Source organism: Phaethon lepturus, unplaced genomic scaffold (genome assembly GCF_000687285.1).
Source record: "Phaethon lepturus isolate BGI_N335 unplaced genomic scaffold, ASM68728v1 scaffold19372, whole genome shotgun sequence".
NCBI lineage: Eukaryota > Metazoa > Chordata > Aves > Phaethontiformes > Phaethontidae > Phaethon > Phaethon lepturus.
This window is the reverse complement of record NW_010525789.1, coordinates 18,301-39,117: the sequence shown is the minus strand read 5'-3', so window position 1 is coordinate 39,117 and position 20,817 is coordinate 18,301. Positions and strand designations below refer to the sequence as shown.

Genomic DNA, 20,817 nt, shown 5'->3' with positions numbered 1-20,817 from the left:
CTTTATGATCACGGTGTTCACAGGAGCACTGGATTTGTTCCCAATCCTCATCTAGGGTCCAAGCAGCTGTACAAGAAAGGATTCCTTGAACAGTTGGGATGGGAGGGGGTAAGCGGGTTCGTGGTGCCTGGGAGCATGCTTGGTTAACTGCTGTTGGAAAGAGGCAGAAGCCATCATTTACTAGAGCGTGGCTGAAGTTAAAGTTGTGCCCAGAGCAGGAAAGCGTTTGCGTGCACTTTCAAAGCCCGCTGCCATTGCTGCTTCCCCCTCAGGATCGTCCTTTACTGCATACTGCACTCACTAGAAGGGCAGATAGGAATAAGCTGTCAAATGTCATGCTAGTTGCATCAGTGGTTTTTCATTTAGCAGTTTTGTCCCATCAGGTCTTTAAAGGAGGGGTCCTGCGATGGAGCAGAGTCTCAGATATTTTTCCTGTTTCTGTATCTTTGAAAAACAGAAGGTAAAGGGGAAAGAACAGCAATAGCTAGGATGGAGGAGTTTTGCTCCTGCTCTAATGCTTTAAGTGGCAAGTCCTGCTTTTCTTTTGCCCTTGTGAACTTTTGCCAGTACCAGTAGCTGGAAATGGAAATGCTGGAGCTAACAGCAGCCACAGCTGTGCTCATTCTGAGCATGCTCTATTTCAAGGGTATTTACTTTTGAGGTGTCTTTTGCAGGCAAACTACCAGTGCCCTGTGACAGGTAGACCTGTGAGCCTCTGTGAGCCAAGACAGACAGGAGAACATTTGATTCTGTCCGGTCAATCCAAACTCTGGTTAAGGCCAACAACACGGTCAGAAACGCTGACCTGAATAATAGGAATGAGTCCTAAAGCCTCCTCAGACAGAGAAAACTGATAAAAGTGCATTGTGTATGGTCGTCGCTGTAAAACTGTGTTTGTACTTTCCGTATTTTTTCAGCCAGTTCTTCTCTTTTAGAATCGAGAAGAGATCAGGAGAATTTGGGAAGTCCGATACCGAGTACAGACACACTAGGAAATGGTCCTAGAAATGAAGTCTGTGTCATCAGAAGTCAGTGTCCACCACTCCTCCAGCTCACAATAACCTGTCCCTAAGTCCAGTCACTTTAATCTTTTGGGAGTTATTTATGTTTAGAACTTCAGTAAAGAAAATCATGAAGAAAAATGTATCCAAATTGCAATGAATTGACCATTGAGAGACTTGAAAAAGTGAGTGTTTCTGTTTTGTTTTGTTTTGTTTTTCATTTCTTTGACTAAAGGTTTGGTCTTGTAAAAGGCAAATACAACCTTCCCACTGATTTCAACGTTGCCAGATCTTTACCCTCAACACGCATCTCTCACTGACTGGGGAATCTCAAACAGGGTTTCCTAATTGCTAGTAAAGAAAATAATGGCCTCGTCTGTGCTCAACCTGTGGGAATAAGAAATAGAAAAGGGAGCAACAAGCAGGACCAGGTTTACAAGCACATTAGGTACCAAATGATGCAGATTCCCACTGAATTTAAACCCATTTGAACTGTGTTGGCACTTCTGTAAATCCTGCCATACACCTACCTGCACATTTGACCCTGTAAGATTAACCCCTCTAGCCCCTGCCCTTATTCTGGGCTCACAGCTAAATTTGACTTAACAATGCTTTCCCTCAAAACCTGAATTGCCCAGAAGATACCTGCCCTGCCATGTCCTTGGCCCTGAATGGGTCAGCAGCAGGGACAGCCACAGTTATGTATGTGGGAGCAAAGCTGAGCTCAAGACAATCAGAAATAGCGACAGAGCATAAAACCTAATCATGGCCCAGCTCCTTTTTAATTACTCAAAAGCAATTATATCCCCATGCTCAGCAACTTGCAAACGTTTGAAAATATTCTCCTTTGCTTGACTGCACAGCTGAGCAATTACACGTTGTATGGGAAAACACCTCTAAATACTTTGCAGACTGTGGGCTGGAATGGGAGCAGGCTTCTGGATCAAGATGCAGAGCTCTGAGCAGCCACCACTCTGCTGTCATTAACACGAGTGGCATGCCAGGAATAACATTACATTTATGCCAGGCTCAGAACCACAGCCTGAGGTTTTCGAAAGAGCATCAGTTTAATGTAAATCGGCATTTCAGAGCTCCCAGCCCTAAGTTTAGATGGCTGTGCAGCCCTCTGCATCATGTATCTTGCAACTAAATCTAGTCTCCCTTTGAGAGAGTAAGACAGAAGGAAGCAACAGGAAAATACAATTCAAACAATACAAGCTTTGTCTCAAGTTTTGCAAAACCCAGCATTTGTCAAGACTGAAATGTGCAGATATTCACTAGAAAGGCTTCCCCAGAGCTGTGGGTGATCAGCATCTCTGACATTCGGGCCAAGTGTCTGTTTTTCAGTTTAAATCCAGACTTGGATTCAGTCATTGAGTTTTCTGCGGCTTGAAAGGTTAATGAATCATTGCTGCCTTAAAATACACTGTAATGCATGCCTTGTGGCACATATTTCTTCACTATACTTACTTGATGCTGCAGCTACCACAGATGAGTATGCTGGGTGGACACTGCTAGAACCTAAAAATAAGAGATTTTAATTTTCAGCTATTGAATGAAAAAACCCAATGTTAATAAATAAGAATAAATGGAGAAGGAAATATTGAGGAAAACCAGGTGTGCAGAAATTCCTTCACAGTGTTTTAAAGTCCAAAAGCTGTTACAAAAAATATATTACAACTTTCATTTATTGAAACTGATCACAGAATTAATTCTTAAATGAGTCTTGACCTATTTGCTGAACTCTCAGTCCAGATATATAAGTCAAAGAACTATTTGTTGACTCCTATACCTGAAAATCATGACAGCATTTGGGGATGGAGAGCTTACTCCCACATGAATCAGTTTATATGTCAGTATATTATATGTAAAGATAAAGACTAGCCATAAATTTACTGCAGATGAACTCTCATCTCATAGAATCTACACGCATTTGTGTTTATCTTAGACACACTAATTTTTCTGTGTATCTCGAAGGCACAACTTTAACTCCATCCCATCTGCTGGAATTAAATTTTTTATCTACTCCTAATATTTCTACACGGAATTACTGAATTAATCATCCACTAAATCGTGGTATATTTAGTTGCATGTCTTGTTCCTTAATTTTTAGGAAAGCTGTAGGTCAGGAGGAAAGCAATGCAAACATCCATGCTACTGACCTATATCTCTGACCCTGTGCAGTCCGGGTCGAGTCTTGGCTGCAGCTGCAACTGTTGTGGTTCTGGTTGTTGCAGGTGTTGTGGTTGGCTTTGGCATTGTGGTGGTAGGATCTGTGGTCGTTGTTGTTGGTGTTGGGGTTGTGGTGGCCATTTGTGTAGCTGGTGTGGGCACCGGAGATGTCTGATACTCTTTGCGGACTGTCTCCCCTGTAGGAACATTGACACGATCACTGCAGCTGGATGTGAGACACGCATGGAAGCATCATTAATAGCACTCATTGGTTAAGGCAACCTAGACACTGGTTTTCTCCTCAGGATGTCTACAAGCATCCTCATCTGTGGGGCCATTACTGCCTTCCTTGCTGTATGGATGTGTAGCACAGGTGCCTGTGTGACACAGTACTGCACTGCTCTCCGGAGGCTGCTGACGACAGCCTGTAGTAGGCTTAGTGTTTCCCCTACACTTTCTCTGCTTTGGCCAGGAGCACCTATCAACCTGACAGATGTCTCAGATCTACGAAATCGTTCAACCAGCCAGTTGCAATTGCAGTTTCCATTTTGCCATCATCTTTTCTCTGTGTAATGAAGCAGTTAGAAAGTCCACATAAGTGGAAATCAACTGACAACTGGTAATAAAAGATGGCCATTCTGAGTCACAGACCAGAATAAAATATGTGTTGCCCACTGCAGCACTGAAATGCTTTTGGCAGAAAGACAATTTAGATAATGGTGATTTGGGGAGTGGGTCAGAGCTGCAGCAGGGACCGTTAGGGCTTCGGCTGAGGGGAGTGGGGGAGAGCACCACCTGGGAGGTGCTGATTTCATCTAACTTCGACTCATCTCACAGTTGCCTTTTCTTTTAAAATGTATCATCTGTTGTGAGAACAGAGACAATTCTAGTTGCAAGATTTGCATCCTGAATATCCTTATGAGATTGTTAACATGCTTACAGTTCTTTCAAGTCATTGTCTCAAAAAAGATCCTTCACTGTTATCTTCTCCATCTATCAACAAAAAAACTGCACTGAAATATATTCCATGTTCACGTCAGTCTTGCTCCTCTCCTCCCTGCCCATAGCCCTGGGGATGGCCTGACACACTGTGTACACTGAAAGGGAATGGTGTGCAGTCTATTCATTGCTGCACAGCACAAGCTTGTATTTTATTGCTGGATGTGCTCCTTTTGGAAAGCATCGTCATGAAACTGTCTGGTGGATTAATTACCACCTAAAGCTAGCCAGTGAAAAACTCAGATCTCAGACAGTTTTAATGGGATAATGCTGAAAGAGGGCTCAGAAGAAAAACAAAACAACTCAGCTGAAAAAAATCAGTATGAATGACTCTCTTTGGGCTGAACGGTGCCCTGCTCCACGCTGCTGCACTAGAAGAAAGAAGACAGAGGGCACAGTGAGTCTTCCCCTGTGATCTGGTGCTGCTGGAGTGGGGAGCAGGCACAGCGGCCAGCTTTATACCCCAGGCTGCACGGAGCAAGGAAGCTGGGAGCTAACAGTATTAGCAGAAAACCCAAGGAAGAAGCATAGTAAGAGCAGAGAAAAGATGTTGCCTTGGTGCATGTTGGCTGGGTTTCTGGTGGAACCTTTAACATAAGAGGAGGGCTCTTGAGGGCTAGCAGTTCCCAGTGCTCCTGCGGGCAGGGTGCCCATGTCCCTTACAGTGTCTTCAAAGGGTTTGCAGCACACAAGCGCTGCATAGGAAATTGCCGAGAGCCATAATGCAGGCTTTTGAAGTTCAGGACACCTGAACTCACCCAAAGCACAGGCAGAAATTAAACTGAGAGGATGCCTTCTCTTCTCTGAATTGGCACATGTACTTCAAACACTGTTGCAGGCACTCACATAATGGGGTTGGTTTGGTGAGAAAGAGGTTGTAGAGAGGAGGCTGGATGGGAGAGGTAAAGCTATATTTGTTACCAGTGTCAAACTGCTTCCTATAAGCATCTGCAGGCTGTTTAGACTGGAACAGATACTGTAAAAGAGCACTGAGATCCCCAACCCATACCATGTTCCAATGCTTTTTCTGATGTGTTAGCAGTGTCTTCACTCTTCATAGCTTTTAGGTCTTGCTCCGGCTTTTTAGGCTCTGAAGCAAAATTAAGCACATTAGGAAAGGCATCTCTGGAAGAAGATAGTTTTAAGTCTCCTATTTAGAGATTATCAGTTCCCCAAAGAAAGGCATCCCATCACCTGGCATTAGATAGGTCAGTCAGTCTAACCAGACCTTTCTCACCACAAGAGATAAAGTGATGGCTGGGTACATCTAGAGGATAGTCACCAATTTTTGGTGACAAATTTAAGCATTTTTACTGCCCAAAAGCTCCTGCCAATGTCAACAGAATTTCTGAAGTGAGCAATAAATATGGGTTTTGACCACTAACAAACCAATACTCATAAGATTAATGCATCATGTTATTAATTTTTCCTCTGACCTGAGAATCAGGGTCACGGGGTGTAGATTTTTTGGGGAATACCAGCTAACATATTATTTCAGTCACTATTTCACATTCAGATGTAATTCTTTCTTGCCTGACATTCTCAGATCATCATGGGGCCAAATCCTGAATGCTATGGACTGGCTTAGAAGGAAAAGGGAGATTTTTTTTATCCTTTTTTCCTTCTAAGACCCAAAGTCATCAAAGTACTTGGGACATTTATTACTATTCATTTACTGCTACCCTGCAAAAGAATCTGCCTCTGCTTTTACGTCTGACTGAGTACTGGAGGATTTTGATCTTTTTTTTTTTTTCTCTAGCTATTTTGGCACCATTGACCTATTTGCAAAATTACTCCAAGGTTAATGGTTTCCTAAAAATTTGTATTATTTTTAAAAACAACATCTTTTGATTGTTTTTACCAGCTGTGGATAGTTACAATTTTGGGAAAGTTTTTCTTGCTGTGCCCAGCATTTGGGAAGCACTGTAACCGCCAACAGCATTTAAAGAAATGTCAGGCACTATGAATCTCTGGCACCCCTGGGCTGAGGACCAAAATTACATCTCTGACAGCCGATCAGGTGTGAAGCAGGATTTTTCTCTAATCTGGCAGCAAGTGAGTGTAATCCTCAAAGGACTGCCTTTACCTCCTACAGATAATGAGTTTAAGTATCCAAGTGAACAATATGGTCACTGTCATTTAAATCAGAAGAAGGAGGTAGCTTTTTAAAAATTAAAAAGAAATAAGAAATCCTCTATCACAAGATGGCCCCAGCACCATATTACCATTAAGAACAAGCTGTTTCTAGCAGAGTACAGCTGAGATGGCTGGGACAAGGTGACAGGGCTAAGGAGGGCTGACAGGGCCAAGCAGGGCTCGGGGAAGATGGACTGTGACCATCAGATCTCTTTGCCAGCTGTGGGACAGGGCTGGGCAAAGCAAGGCAGCGGCACCCTCAAGCACTGGGTTTGATGTAACAGTTATTTGTCCCTTTGATCATTCTGGGTTTTCTCTGTGTCAGTGCAGTCTTTGTTGCTAGTATCCTAACGTTTTCATTCACACTGTTTGATTCAAGAACAAAGTAAAGGAAGCCGCTTGCGTCTTTGGTTTACTGCAGGAACAGGCTCCTGGTATTTCGTTTGCATGACTGAGATGTGACTTGGTGATGCTCCCCATTTCTACACTGATTCTCACATAAAGTGGGTTTTAGCACTGGTGGAAGAAATCACTGCTTGCAGCCTGCTGAGCTCTACCCTGGCTGCAGTTGTCCCTGGTCTGGTGCGAGACATTTGGGCTGATACTTCAAGCGTGGCTACATTTGGAAATTATGAGATCTGGTTTTAGTAACATGTTTATCAATGATCTGGATGAGGGGATTGAGTGCCATAAGCTCTGTGTGGCCTTGAATGGATGCACCCCCTGACAGGCATTTGAGTTCATGGAGAAGATACAGCACCTTTTGTTGTACCACAGCTCACAGTGGATAAGCTCAGGAAGGCTCAAGCTCAGCAATCAGCGAAAGAGCCGTGTTAGGGAAGTGTGTAGTAGTATGAGACATTCATTTTGGTTTTGTTCACAACCCCAAGGAAGAGTCTGAACGTTACATGCTTGTCACAGGGGGCACAGACTAGTGTCATTTCAGTGGCGGAGGCACTTCACATGCACTTGAATATCGACTACCACCTGGTGTGAGACTTGATCAAAGACCTCCGAAAACAACTAAATTATTTAAACTGAATTGAGTCTTACAGAGTAGGACTAAAATGATTATACAGAGTAGTTCCTTATCATATCATACTTAGCTAAAGCTGCTGTGCATAGCCATGTGTGTCATTAGTATTATATTATTATTTATTCTTATACTTTCAACACTGAATATCCTAAAAGATAACATGAATAACATTAGGAGAAAGTCAACATGTATTTCATATAATCAGTACAATGTCATACTCACTAACAGATTTAAAGCAAGGAGGAAACTACTTGGAAACAGAAGTCTGTGAGACATGGTATGACCAAAAAATAGAAATTGTTTGGGATAATTTCCATATGCTTAACATAAAAAAATACCATGAGAGATCCGAACGAGATACTAAGGGATGCATGAACTTCTTTGTATTACACAACTGAGAAGCTGCAACAGATAGTTTTGAATGGATATAAGGGAAAGTCAGTCACAATTACTTGCCTGATTTAACAGCTGTGCTTTTTGAAGAAGAATATTCAAGAGTTGATGGATATGTCACACCTTTTCTTGGCTTGCCCTCTACAAAAAAAATTCATTAGAAAACATCACAAAATATTCTAAGTTTTCTTGCAATGAAATTCTCATCTAATATGCATTCAGAATCAGACCCCACTTTTTTACTGTGCAACTCATTGTCTTGAAGATTTCTTTCATCTGATGGCAGAATCTCAAAAACATGCCACTAAAAATACCAATGCCTAAATGCAGCATCACAAAAAAAAAGACAGAAAGCACGGAAACACAGTCCTGGAAAGGATTTGAAGAGGTGAGTTAGTTCATTCCTTTGCTCTCCAATGGTGTTAAGGATAAGGGGACCACTTCTGAAGGCTATCTGTATAAACTGTACTTAAACCCACAGCTTCCCTAGGCAGCCTTTTCCAGTGCCCGACTATGCAGCTGACTTAGAAAGCATGTTTGATGTGGGATTTATTTCGTCACGCACACAACATTCTTCTCTGACCTCACTTTTGCAATCTGCCATTTCTGGCAGCAGTCTTTTGCAGTAATAACAGTGAGAGAAGGCTATGCTTGTGTGTGGGAACATATGGTGCCTATATTTAGATCTAAAATGAGGGTCCTGTCTTAAAACAATTAGGTATGTTTCCTAGCTAAGCTTTAAACCACAAATCTTTTTAGTGCCACAGCAGATGCCGTCTCTATTGGTACGTGTAGCCATGCAATTCCATCTCTTAGGGCAGTTTTTGTATTCCCAAACATCACTGCATGAAAAGTGTTGCAGAGAAGTCCAGTGTAGGGAAGACTGCTCTGGCCTCCAGGAGCTGGTGGATATAGGACTTCTGGACCCTGGTGACTGGCTTTACAAGATGCCGTACTGTGTCATGCAGCTGGACCACCTCAGGTGAGACCTACCTCCACCTCCTGCAAAACCTGAGTCATGATGGTGATCCTAGGTTTGCTTTCCTTTATTCCCTCGGTGAATTCTTTAAGAAGGTGTATATGGCACTGTGAGCATGCCAGTTGTCATCCTGGATGATTACTCCAACAGCACTGAACAGAATCAGCTGCTACAGACTGAGCCGCTCCTGGGAACTGGGGGCTGTTTCCCCTGTGATGGCACACAAAGAAGGGTATATGCCAGAGGAACTGGTCCTCTATGTGCAGGGATGGTCATGGAGCTGAAGAGGCACTGTCCTTTGTCCCTTTTCATGTCTCTATCTATCTATCTCCTTTGTTTTACTCCTCTCTGAAATTTCAGATGTCATTAAAAAACCCTAGATCAAGAAGTTATTTTGAGTTACTAACTAGGCAATGATGTAAGGAGCTATTCCATTTCTCATTTACAGTGGTATAAACTGAAAGCAGCTCCACTGAAGTCAACACAAATCTGCCAATGTCCAGAGCTGGCAAGTTAGCATGCAAGGACAAGCTGAGAAGAGCTTCCCTCCTGCCCTTGGGTCTCTCACAGAAGCTGACCTAAGTGAAGGGCAGCAGGTCTTCACATCCACTTTCCTCCAAGCTAAAATTGGGATCGGGAGCCAAGCAGGACTAGGGAGCTTTTCTGCCAATTTGGTAGAAAAATGGAAAAGTTATAGGATTGCAGATGATTTCTAAATGCATTTCTTTATCCCCAACAGAGGCAGAGTTGTCAGGTCTGAGTGGTTGGTACATGGATGCAGCAATATCATAAAAATCTGATCTTAATTTTGAATATGTCTGTGCTAATCTGATTTCTAATGCAAACCTGAAGCCCACTGCTGTGCAAATAAACTAGCTAGCGTGGGGAGGCTGGCTGCATCTGGACTCTGGGGTTTTTGATCAACAGCAACTTGCATCCCATCTGTGACCAAGAGGCAGGTCTGAGGCCTGACCTGAATGTGGCCCTGCTCTCTGGAGCAATGGTAATATGTCCTTTTCACTGTCTGGAAGAAGTTACATCTAGGTTGGAGTTTGCTTAGCATACTTAAAAATGGGCTTGCATGTGGGCTGAAAACCTCAACTTCTAGCCACTGAAGTATAAGCTATGGGGTACTGGCTGCTCACCCTCTCACGCTTATTTGTGACTAGCAAACACAGAGGTTTAGGACTCTTATTTTCTTAACCCATTAGCTGCAAAACTCCCACTAAACTGAATGGAGTCATTCAATTTAGTGCCAAGGCGTTTCAGTGCTTGAAAGTGAATACCAGTGCATTTGCATACCTCCTGGTGTGCTGGCTGCTTTAATCCCAGAGGACAGACCTCGTTCCCCACTGCCCTTAAATCATGCCACTTCATCGCCTGGGTCCCCCGAGGATTCCTCTTCTGTGCTCTTTTGTGCGGGTGCTCATTCACAATTTAAACATCACAAACTCTTGGTGACAATATCCTAACTAGGAATAAACTTGGCACATTTCTAGAGTACAGTATCACATACGGGTCTGGTCTGCTGAAAAGGAATTCGTCTGGAGAATACATGACTCAGTTCAAGCTCCAAAGCTGTCCTGAAATTAATGCCTTAGATGACTTTATATTTTTATTGGGGAATGCTTTATGTAGCTCTGTTGTTTTATGACTCATAATTGGGGAAAAAGAAATCCAACTCATCTCTTTTTAAGAGTGAGATCTGTCTGCATTCAGCCTCAGGCTGCTGAGATGAATAGCACAGCTTTCCTGAGGTTTTAGTCTTCTAAATTTCTCTCTAAAATTCAAAAAATTCCCATATTTTCAGTAGGTATAGTGAGTTTTCTTCCTATTTATATATGAAATATGATATGACATGTTATATTATGTTAGATTTACACTTGAGCTAGTTTATAAACTAAACTAAGTAGTTCCACTGACATCAGTGAGAGCACTGAGCATGTGTAAAATTAAGTGCATGAGGGACAAATCTCATCATGTCTACACATACCCAGATTTCTCATCATCTCCTCTTACACATGCTTGTAACTTTCTCTTGTATCTTCTTTTATAGTGTCTCATTAATTAAGAATAAAGATTTGTTTCTATAAATCAAAAATTCCTACAGTTTTATGGGATAGCAACTGAGCAGCTGCTGAGGTAAAAACAACTTATTTCCCATTTATGTACCAGAATTACAATGTACTGGTTTTTGGGGAAAAAACAGCAACAAGTACAAGTAGCAATTCAGCTATTCCAGGAAATTCCTACTCATCAAAAATAAATCCTTCTCATAATGTGGTGTGCCCATGGCAGAATGCTGTAAAAGGTGCATCTAAATACATAAATACATAAATGCAAATTCCAGATGACAGTCTGTTTTGGTCAGTTTCTGAGATCTCCTTTGCTGTCCACAAATTTTCACACGAAAAGAACAATTCTTTATTTTTAGTTGCTGTTCAGTTGCTTGAGCTGTTGACTTTTCCAGGAATGATGTAGTTAATTAGTATCAACTGGTCATACCTATCCTAAACCTCCAAAATCGCTGGCCAGCAATAACTGACTCACTGTATGGATGCAGCAAGAAGTTAGATTGAGAAATTGTATGTAAAACACTGCAAATTAGACTCTCCTTTCACACAGGTAGAATGAATGCAGGTAGGTTTAAGATAATCTGAAGCTGGTGTAAAGGGGATCTAATTGACAAAATAAATTCTGAATTTTGTCAATGAATGCAAGTGAGATGCTGTATATACTATGGGGAGAAAAAAGGAATGAGCATTAAATTAAGATGGATTTCCCCGCGATGAATAGATATCAAAACTATTTGTCTAATAGAGGTGGGGAGGATTCATAATATACTTGTGATGCACCAATAGAATTGCTTAATACAGGGATTGTGTAAATGCAGTATGGCTATATGGGCTTGAGATGGGTTGACAGAAGTCAGAAGTTGCTTCAGAAGATGCATACTCAGGTGCAGGCTGAGAATGCTTCAAATGGCCAAAAGTCCCTTTAGTTCCCTTAGCAGCACTACTTACCAGGATGGAGAGCAAGTGCAACAGGAAGACCTACCCACCAATACTGAGGCCTGGATTTTACGCATCAAATAGCAGGAGTCAAGGTGCCCTCAGAGAGTCAATTCAGACCGCCTGTCACCTCCTGCAGTGGGCTCAGACCCATGCCGGGCTGAACCCAGCACGCTACTGGTGGGGTGTATGTCTCTTTATGGGGTATATAGGGAGCTCAGAATATAAACTGTCTCAAGTGCATTATTCATGCTAAAGCTAGGTGGGGTGGGCCTATGGTGACTAAAGAGGTCTTTAAAATGAGAACGCTGCTTCCCCCTCCACCTGTTGCTGCCCGGCTGGTTGGGCAGTGGGGAGCAGTCCAGGCAGGCAGGCAGCTCCGGTGCTCCCCTGTGGTACCTGACACAAGGAAGGACTCCCTCCAGCGCGGCAGTGACAGGGACCGGACCCCGTTGGAGAAGCTCCCACGGTAGCCAGAATGGCCGGCGACTTTTTGAACGAGGATCTTCCCACCTGCGTTGTCGATTATACCACTGCAAGGGGAAAACATGGTGTCTGAAGGTGGAAATCCCCCCTCAAAACTTAGAAACCGTTCAAGCGTGCAAGATGTATGAAGCATTCACTTCTACCTTTAAACCAGAAGCTACAGTGGAGCTGTGACACTACTGCTAAGCCTGCTGCTAAGAAATATTTGTGCTGCTTCTGCATAAAGAAGAGCAGTTTGTTACAAAGTGCTGTCGGGATCTCTTTGCTCTTCCCACTGATCTACTGGTCCTGTGTTCAAGGCTGACCTAGTTGCACACAAGAACAAGCTGCTGCCTTCGTTAAAATTCCTGCAAGCTTGATTGAATGACTGAAGACGTGGGGAGAGGTACTCGGAGGAGTTTTAGGGCCAACCATGTGGCAGAGATACAAATATGAGGCAATGCTCCCACTCGCTTGACCTTTTCCTTTTGTAAAACTAATGTTTTCTTTGAGTTCCAGTATGTGTTATCTGCAAAAAAACTAAGCCTAGTTCTGACCTCAGCCTGGAGTAAACTGAACACAGTATTTCTGGAAGCTGTAGAAAACCTGACAAGCTCCATGTGTGGTGCACGTTAAATGATGTTTGACATATGACATAACATGTATCTCAAGACAAACAGAAAACCTTCAGTGTATGCAACCTGCTGTGGCATCATTAGGAAAGTGGACAAAGCACGAAGTGACTATGACTCTAGAGGGGTGGTGGGACTGGCAGTAATGACACTGCTGGAAAACAAGTAATGGGCAGCAAACAGCAGTGAAGAATATGTTAGAGCTGTAGTTTTATCTGGTGACTGCAAGAAGCTGCTGGTAAAATAACTGTAAGGAATGCATTGTCTGAGGAAATGCAACATTATAAGCTGAGCAGCCAGAGCTGCAGCCAGGAGGTGGCAGCCCCATGCGCACAGGCAGGTCAGCCTGCGTACCGCACAATGCAGAGCTGAAGTGCCAAGTCCCAAAGCCTTAACTATTCAGTTTGACTCAAGGTCCCAGCTATTTCACAGAACTGGCAGCAATGCAGTAGGCTCAAATAACTCCAAAAGAAGTCAAGTTGTCAGTCAGGCTTTGTAAGTTCTTACCGCATTTTCAGCTGAATGCATCTTGCCTTTGCATGCTGCCTATGGTTATAGTGTGTTTTGGCTGTTCTCCATTAAAATTTTATGCAAATTTTTGCATGGCTAATAAAACTCGGCAAAATCTGTGCTATAAAATTCATATTATGCATTTCCTTGTCCAGTGTCCTTTTCTGTGGCAGGAAAGCACATTACTCAGCCTTTGATGTCAAGGACAGTTAAATTCAAATCTGGAGAACCAAAACCAATTCCAGAAGTGTTAGAGTTGATTGTATGTAGTCATTACTGGTGAGATGCCTGTTTTTTTCTGAAGCTTTATTAGTGGCAGCAGCTCCATCCCTATCTTCCACTCGAATAATAATAGTACAATACTAATTTGCTATGCATGAATGAGAGATCTGCAAACCTCAATACACTTTTAAAGTTGAGAAATGTCTTCAAACACGACTGATTTCAATAGTAGAGGATTAACAGCACTTTATAAGACTGGATCCATAGCATCACATATGGTCTTTCTCACAGGTTTCCTACTAGAACAGCAGCCTGCAATCAGGAACTGGAAAGGATCTTAAAAGCCGAGAGCTCCCTACACTAAAATGATGGTTTTGTCTGAGTGCCTTGCTCATTTAAACTCACTCACCTGTGAATTGCAGCATTGCACACACTGGAAAAGGAAGCATAAATGTCTGTGCCATAAACTCGGTATTTTACATCTTGACATCCAGGAGGGCATTTTGCAATGAATTCTGGATTGATTATCTTCCCCGCCTTGACATCGCAATCGATCTGGGGTACATCTGTGAGTGTAAAATCTTGGTAAAGTCAGATTGAATATTTTTATAGCTGAGTGATCTTGTCATGAAACAATGAGTAACTGAGTGAAAGGAATGCCCTCCTCTTATGCCTTCCTGTCAATGGTTTTGGGATGCAAGATGTCTATGTGCTCTGCATCTACAATATAAGACATAATAACCCCTACACAGAGGGATGCTGTAACTAAGGATGGATTAAAGAAGTCTAAGAATAGTTATGACTTTCAAGACTTGCTTCTCTGAAGGAACTATCTGTTATGACACTTCACTGGAAAAAGAACTGTAGTCACCCAGGCATGTGGGAAGGAGTGGGTAGGGGAAGAGGTGGCTGTGTGTAGGGACCGGGAAGGACTGTGCACACGCAAGGCAGGATGCTTCCCAAGCCTGCCACTCTGTGCTCGTGTAGCTCGGTGCCATTTATAATGCCAGGCTGCAGCCCATTATCCTGCCCTTAATTTTTAAAACTATTTGCTGGGTAAAATTTACTTTGAACAAAGGGTTTAAATACAAGTTCGCAATCTCACAGCAGGTTTGTTTGTCAACTAAATGAGCAAAATAATCTGTGGACAGAATGCTCTTACAGCAGTATAGCTGAAAGTTATACATCCTAGTGCATAGGATGTGCACCACTTGTCTCACGATAATCAGCTACATATACTCTGTGTAACAGCAGGTCTGTTTCACATATTTATGTCACTCTGTGAAAACCTTAGTGCTTGCTTAGATCCTTGCATGGTACCTAATGACCTAGCTAGACACATTTTAGTAGTGAAGTACACAATTTCCCCTTTACACATGCTCTTTAGTTAGTGATTTGATTCCAGTAAAAGAATCTGTTAGTTAACTTATGCTCCCATTGATTCTGCAGACAATTGTGGAGGGTTACCAGAATATAATCTCACTTTGCACTTTTTTTTTGTGCATCAGACATGCCTGCTGTAAAGCAGTCAAGAATACTACTGGGACCACTTACAGAGTTTAGCCTTTTTCGTCTTCTTTGTGGTTTCCTTAGCTGCATAGGTACATGTAAGAAACACACCTGAAACAAAGAAAACATAGTACTAGGAAAAAGGGGGACTATCAACATCAGTCACCACAAGCTCCTGTGCATGAGGTTTCCCAAATTTGAATCACCAGGTTGAAAAAATGAAATGGGAATATTCTCAGCCACCGCTAGTTTTCTACTTGTTGGTTAACTTCGTGATCAAGATGGCATCTACTGTGGAACAGTTTTTTGAAGGGGATTAAAGATCAGTTCAGCTCGCACATATATCTGTGGAATTCTCTATCAGAAGATGCCATTGAGTCCACATGTTCCAGAAAACCACAAAAGGCCAGGGTATTTCCACAAGCGGTGGAAACTCTTTGTAATTGGTGTGATAGAGATGTCAGTGAAACAACGTGCTCTGTGCATAAAGCAGCTGGAAAATTGGGGAGAGAAAGATCCTTCTTAATAGCCCCACGGGGATGTTATCCTGTAATCGTGCATTGGGGCATTTCACTCACTGATGGTAGCACATATGGGATACTGGGCAGCATTATGGACCGTATGAAGTTCTAGTGTGGCATTTACCAGTTACCCTGTCCCAGCAAGGGCACTGATTTTCTTCAGTAAGTAAAATTATGATTTGAAAGGTGTCATAGTAAGAGAGACATACACTTTTATGTTAAAACATACATCCCAATATATGCATGTAGCTTACTGTGTTAGGTTGACTTGCTAAGTGGATGACATACCAAAACTCTTCATTCTCTGTGCTTATTTTAGAAGCGTTGTATTATGGGTAATTAATAACTTCATTACAAATATCTTGACCTTCCTATTCACCTCTCCTTTCTCTGAGCTTTCAGAGGGAATTGAAGCTCTCTATGATGTGTTGGCTGATCCTCTCATCATTTGTTAAGTTAATCTTACTGGAACATGCAACAGCAGTCTTATTTCTTTCTTTTATGCTCTTCTCCTCCTAGACTGGTTGCAGAGAGTTTGCAGACTTAATTACTCCTAGAACTTGCTCAAAAGAAAAATTGGTCTCACAGTGTCTGAAGTGACAGTGTATAGATGCAGTATTGAGGCCTTTTGTCACTGGTGCAGTTGTGTAACCAAAGCAAAACTGTAGTTAGAAAAAAGGAGAGAACCAGTGGAAAATAAAGTGCAAAGTCCTAACTACATGCAGTGTTAGGGCATAACTTAATGTGGAGAAAGTAATTTAGTCTCTTAGTAAAGACAGAACTACATAGATAGCTATGAAGTTGCACTAAGAATGGATATCGTGCCAGACCTGACGGTCCCAGCTAGAGGGAAGATTGCCTGGGAATATCACAATTAAAGTCATACAGTACCGTTAGGCTACGCGGTGTCTGGATCTCCATCAAAGGGAAACATCTAAGTAAAGTACACTAAGAAATCATGCTTGATCAACCAGATTGTTCATGTAAGATGAACTGTAAATTCTCGAGTCTCTACGTGTTTCCAAAAAGCAAGATCCTGTCTGACTGCCAGGGAAAGAAAATAAGACACATTTATAGCCTTCTTCCTTTGTCACCTTATTGTTCATGGAAAGAGCAAGAACACAGAGAAAAAGTGGGAAGGGATGCTCCCACAATAATAAACAGCTGATTTTTCTTTGGAGGGAATCTTTATGTTACAGACGTTTTTCAGGCCCAGTTGTGCCATCTGATATGGACTGCATGCAGCTGGTCATGTACTTAGAGGTCTCTGCAAATAATCAATGTTGTTTCTATGCCAAAGTCATTTTTGGATAGCCCATTTCTGAAAAACTGTGCCAAGGCTTACTCCACCTGCCACCAAGAGTTTCATCAGCCATGGAGTCCAAAGGGAAGAGAAGCCAGCAGGCACTGGTCAGCCAAGGACAGGAGAGTACAAACCCACAAACTACTAACTGCAGCACATCAACTGTACTTACCAAAGAAGGTTGCAATGATTGTGGCCTTCATGGTGAGTAAAGCAAAATCTGGATGTGTCACTAAGGAGTACTGGAAAGAAAAAAAGATAATTTGTCCTGACAGTATTTGGCTCGGTGCTGAGGTATTTTCATCTCCAGTTTAATTAGAGTAGAAAAGGTCTGAGATGTAAAGGATCCATGTAAAAGCTAGCTTCATGGGTAGGTTGCTGTGTGCTTTGTGGAGAGAGTTCAATACTACTTAACTTTTCCTGTCTCTCAAAATGTATAACCACCTGTACCACCAGTGCTGCACAAGACTTCTCACTGCTTTCTGAAGGCCCTGCCATCCCCAAGCCCTGCTATCCCCAAGCCAAGGCCAGCCACTCCAGGAGCCATCCCAGTCCTCTTGGGTGGCACTACCCCAGGCTTGGCTGCAATTGCAATTTCTACCTAGTCTGCTGGTGGCATTGCTTTTCAAGGCAACAGAAAGTGGGCTTTTTTTCCTAAAATATTATGAATTTCCTGCAAAAAGAGGCCAAGAAATTTAAAAGGAGTTCATATGTAAAGCCTGTTGGGGGCAAATTAGTTCAGCAGACCCCTTAGCCTGTAATAACAGATATTTTATCAGTAAGAGAGTTAACAGAAGCATTTAGACAAGGCTGTAAGATTTACTTAACAGATCTGCTGTCATAGCTACACACAAAAGCATCCTGTTGTGGACTCTGTACTTTTGCTGGTGCAGTTTATACTAGTATCCCAATGGAAATAAATTATAACAGTAAAGAAACTTATTTTTGTCACTATATTAATTTCTACATTAGGCCCTGGCATGCCAGGAAAAATGCACAGGCATCCTGTGACACAGCTCTGCTGGCAACACTCTCAAGGAGGGTCCTGGCCTTCAGACCTTGGGCTGTCACATGGGGGAAAATGCAGGAGGATTTACATTGCATGGCATCTGCCACTTCATACTGGGAAAGGGAGCAACAGTCTGGAATAAAACAGTGGAGGTTGTTGTTTTTATGGGAAGGAAAGGGAAAGCAGGGCTCCGATCCATGCGTACGACAGGCTTTTTAGTCTGCATAGATCCACTGGGAGGTTTGGGGATGTTTTATCTGTAGATCAGGAATGATACTTTGCTATTAAACACAAAGCTGTTGTTCCTTTGTTCCTTTACCAAATGAATAGATCCCATTAAAACAAAACCAAAAGTTTCTACTTCGGGTTAGTCTAGACTATGAGTTTTGCTGAGATTTCTCCTTATCAGATTTTCCTTAATGCAGTATTTGCAGTGCCAGCCAGTACTGACAACTAGTGACCATTCAGTATTAAATGCCCTAAATTGTATGCTTTGTTTATCAGAGTACATTTTCCCATCTGTACCCTTCAGACTGCCATAGCATTCTTTATACCAGGAAAGCAGCTAAGTATATGCATTGCATTAACATATGCTTAAATCCCAGCTAAGTCGAGTACAAATGTAGTAAGATGCACCTCCAGTGTTTCCCAGTGCTGATCTTATTTTACTTTTTAAAATCAAATTTCTACTTGAAAGAATGTTGATTACTTTTCCCCTACCACAAATACTTGAAAAAGCTTGAATGTTAGGGAAGAGAGAGAGTTAGCAAACTATTCTTTCTGCATATAAAGTAAGATTTTTATACTGACCTTTTATTAGAAGCTTGACTTTTATAAAGATATGAGCGCGCTGTTATGTGCTACAAACAACCAGATGGTTTAAATCCATATAAATTGTCACTGTATGGCAAAGTATAACATTTTCTGATGGGAGTGTAGGTTTTAAGTCCTTGATTTTTGGTGTCAGGCACTGCCATCCGTTCCACGTGCAAACCTAAATTCTTTGCTGGTGCCACGTGCTTTGTCTCTGCAGGAGTAAGCAGTTTATTTCCTGTAATCTCCTGTGTCACAGAAATTAATTTGTGTACTCTCTTTGTGCCACAATAGTGTGTGTTATTGTTCCCCTTCTCAAGGGGTTGTAGTATCACAGCAGCACTGGCACCATAAAAAAACAGAAGTGGACTTTGTTTGAAAGCTATCTGAGCAAGTAGCGTGGAGTTAACAACATGATCTCTAAGCACTGTGGGTTGAGTTAAGTATGTGCCCTTTATGGGAGAATCAAGTGGGCTTGGTGTAGGTGTGAGTAAACTGGTTTGGATAAACAAGAGCTGATCCTCATCTTCTAGAAAAAAACATTTTAGATTTCTTTTTTTTTTTCTTTTATGTCTTTTTAAAAAAATGTTTAACCCTTTCTTTGTTTCATGCTCGTATTGTCTCCCCATGGTATTGTACCTTGCTCAGCAATATAATAGCTGTTCATTTTGGTGCATAGTAGGGCATATGGCTAACACTTGTCACACAATTTAGTTTCACCCCCTTTCTTGTCGGAAGGAATGCTGTACACTCAGTGCACTGTGTTGCCCTGAAAGTCTGTACCTAAAAAAAAAAAAAATCCAAGTGGTTGTTTATTTTAAAAAGGCAAATAATGAGTTCTGCTGAGCCAGAAAAGCTGAGCTGATAATTATATTTCATTGCAAAGGCTTAGATTGCCCTGTAGGTATACCTGGCCAGGTCACTGTGTACCAAAAAGTTAAGATCTGGGGTGCTGTTTTGCAAGGGTGAGCTTGTTTGCATGGGATGCTCGACTTTACTCTTTGAGTGGTCTGAAATAGAATATATTCATCCAGGAATCAAAAACATCACAGACCTCATCACCTTTTCTATAAGAAAGGTGACTGAACACTCACTTTTTTTCTTTTGTATATGAAGGGAATTGCAAGGGGCTTGCTATAATTGAAGCAAGAGAAAGCTAATATCTGTACCAGCATCATCTGCAAAGATAGGACATGATATGCTTTATCATATCAAAGAGGAGAAAAAAAATTAGTTGCCCACAACTGTTTGTGGGAAGCGTCAAGAAGAAACTCAAGGTTTCCTGTACCATGTGCATTCTTCAACTTTCTTCAGTTTCCAGAAAAGCCTCTGCTCCCACATCTTGGCCAGACAGCCGAAAAAGCCAAAAGGAAGAGCTCCATCTCAAAGACTGTTGACTGTTTTGAGGCAAGTGGAACTAGGACTGAGAACCCAAAAATGCTTCCTGGAGGAGGTGCTGAGCTTCAGAGCACCATGGTGCACTCTGCTTCATTATGCAGTGCCTCAGAAAGAGCCGACACAGAAACACAGGCCTTTATGGCTGCAGGTCTTTCACTTGTGGAGGAGTTGCAAGAATTATCGGACATTGCACATTACGCAATCCTGTACTTAATAAAATGAACAACCAAACCACTTCCAAACAAGTTTCTGAGCCTGGGGAGAGCTTGCGCTTTTGCCTTGAAGAGCCTTTGCGTTAACATACACGGCTAGCATTAGGATTACAGTCAGGGCTATTCATTTTGAATAGTTTCCACCAAAGCAGTAGCTATGGACTGTTTGGCAGCTGCTTTCTGTGGCCAAACAAATCCAAGACGCGGCCAGCGGTGGTCCTTCACCCCCATGGCAGTGACCCTTTCGACAGCAGGGCAATGGCTGCTACGGTTTTTCCTTGCCTGTTAGGCCTTTTGCTTCAGAGATGGGCGCCGGGGATTTGGACACAGCTCTGTTTCTTGATCGTGTGCTGGTTTGCGCTGTACTGCTGTGCAGAGGCAGCTGTGGGCCCTGTTTCTCAATGCAGTTCAGCTGTCTGGCTTGGCCTGCTGGCAGGTTGGGCTGTTCAGCCGACTGGGTGGTCTGTGAGCTGCCAAAAATGGGTGTAGGCCTATG

At 42.3% G+C, this 20,817-nt stretch overlaps 1 protein-coding gene across 1 annotated transcript in view; it reads right to left on the bottom strand.

Annotated features, from left to right (window-relative positions):
• The window catches only part of VIT (vitrin), a 37,032-nt gene extending 19,940 nt beyond the window's left edge, over positions 1 to 17,092 (bottom strand). The window contains exons 1-8 of the mRNA XM_010282869.1: positions 17,062 to 17,092; positions 15,111 to 15,176; positions 13,966 to 14,122; positions 12,127 to 12,260; positions 7,801 to 7,878; positions 5,182 to 5,262; positions 3,164 to 3,370; positions 2,472 to 2,522 (exon numbers count right to left, since the gene is read on the bottom strand). Coding sequence (XP_010281171.1) covers positions 2,472 to 2,522; positions 3,164 to 3,370; positions 5,182 to 5,262; positions 7,801 to 7,878; positions 12,127 to 12,260; positions 13,966 to 14,122; positions 15,111 to 15,176; positions 17,062 to 17,092 — 805 coding nt within the window. The remainder of the gene's footprint in view (positions 1 to 2,471; positions 2,523 to 3,163; positions 3,371 to 5,181; positions 5,263 to 7,800; positions 7,879 to 12,126; positions 12,261 to 13,965; positions 14,123 to 15,110; positions 15,177 to 17,061) is intronic.
• Positions 17,093 to 20,817: the final 3,725 nt, after the last annotated feature.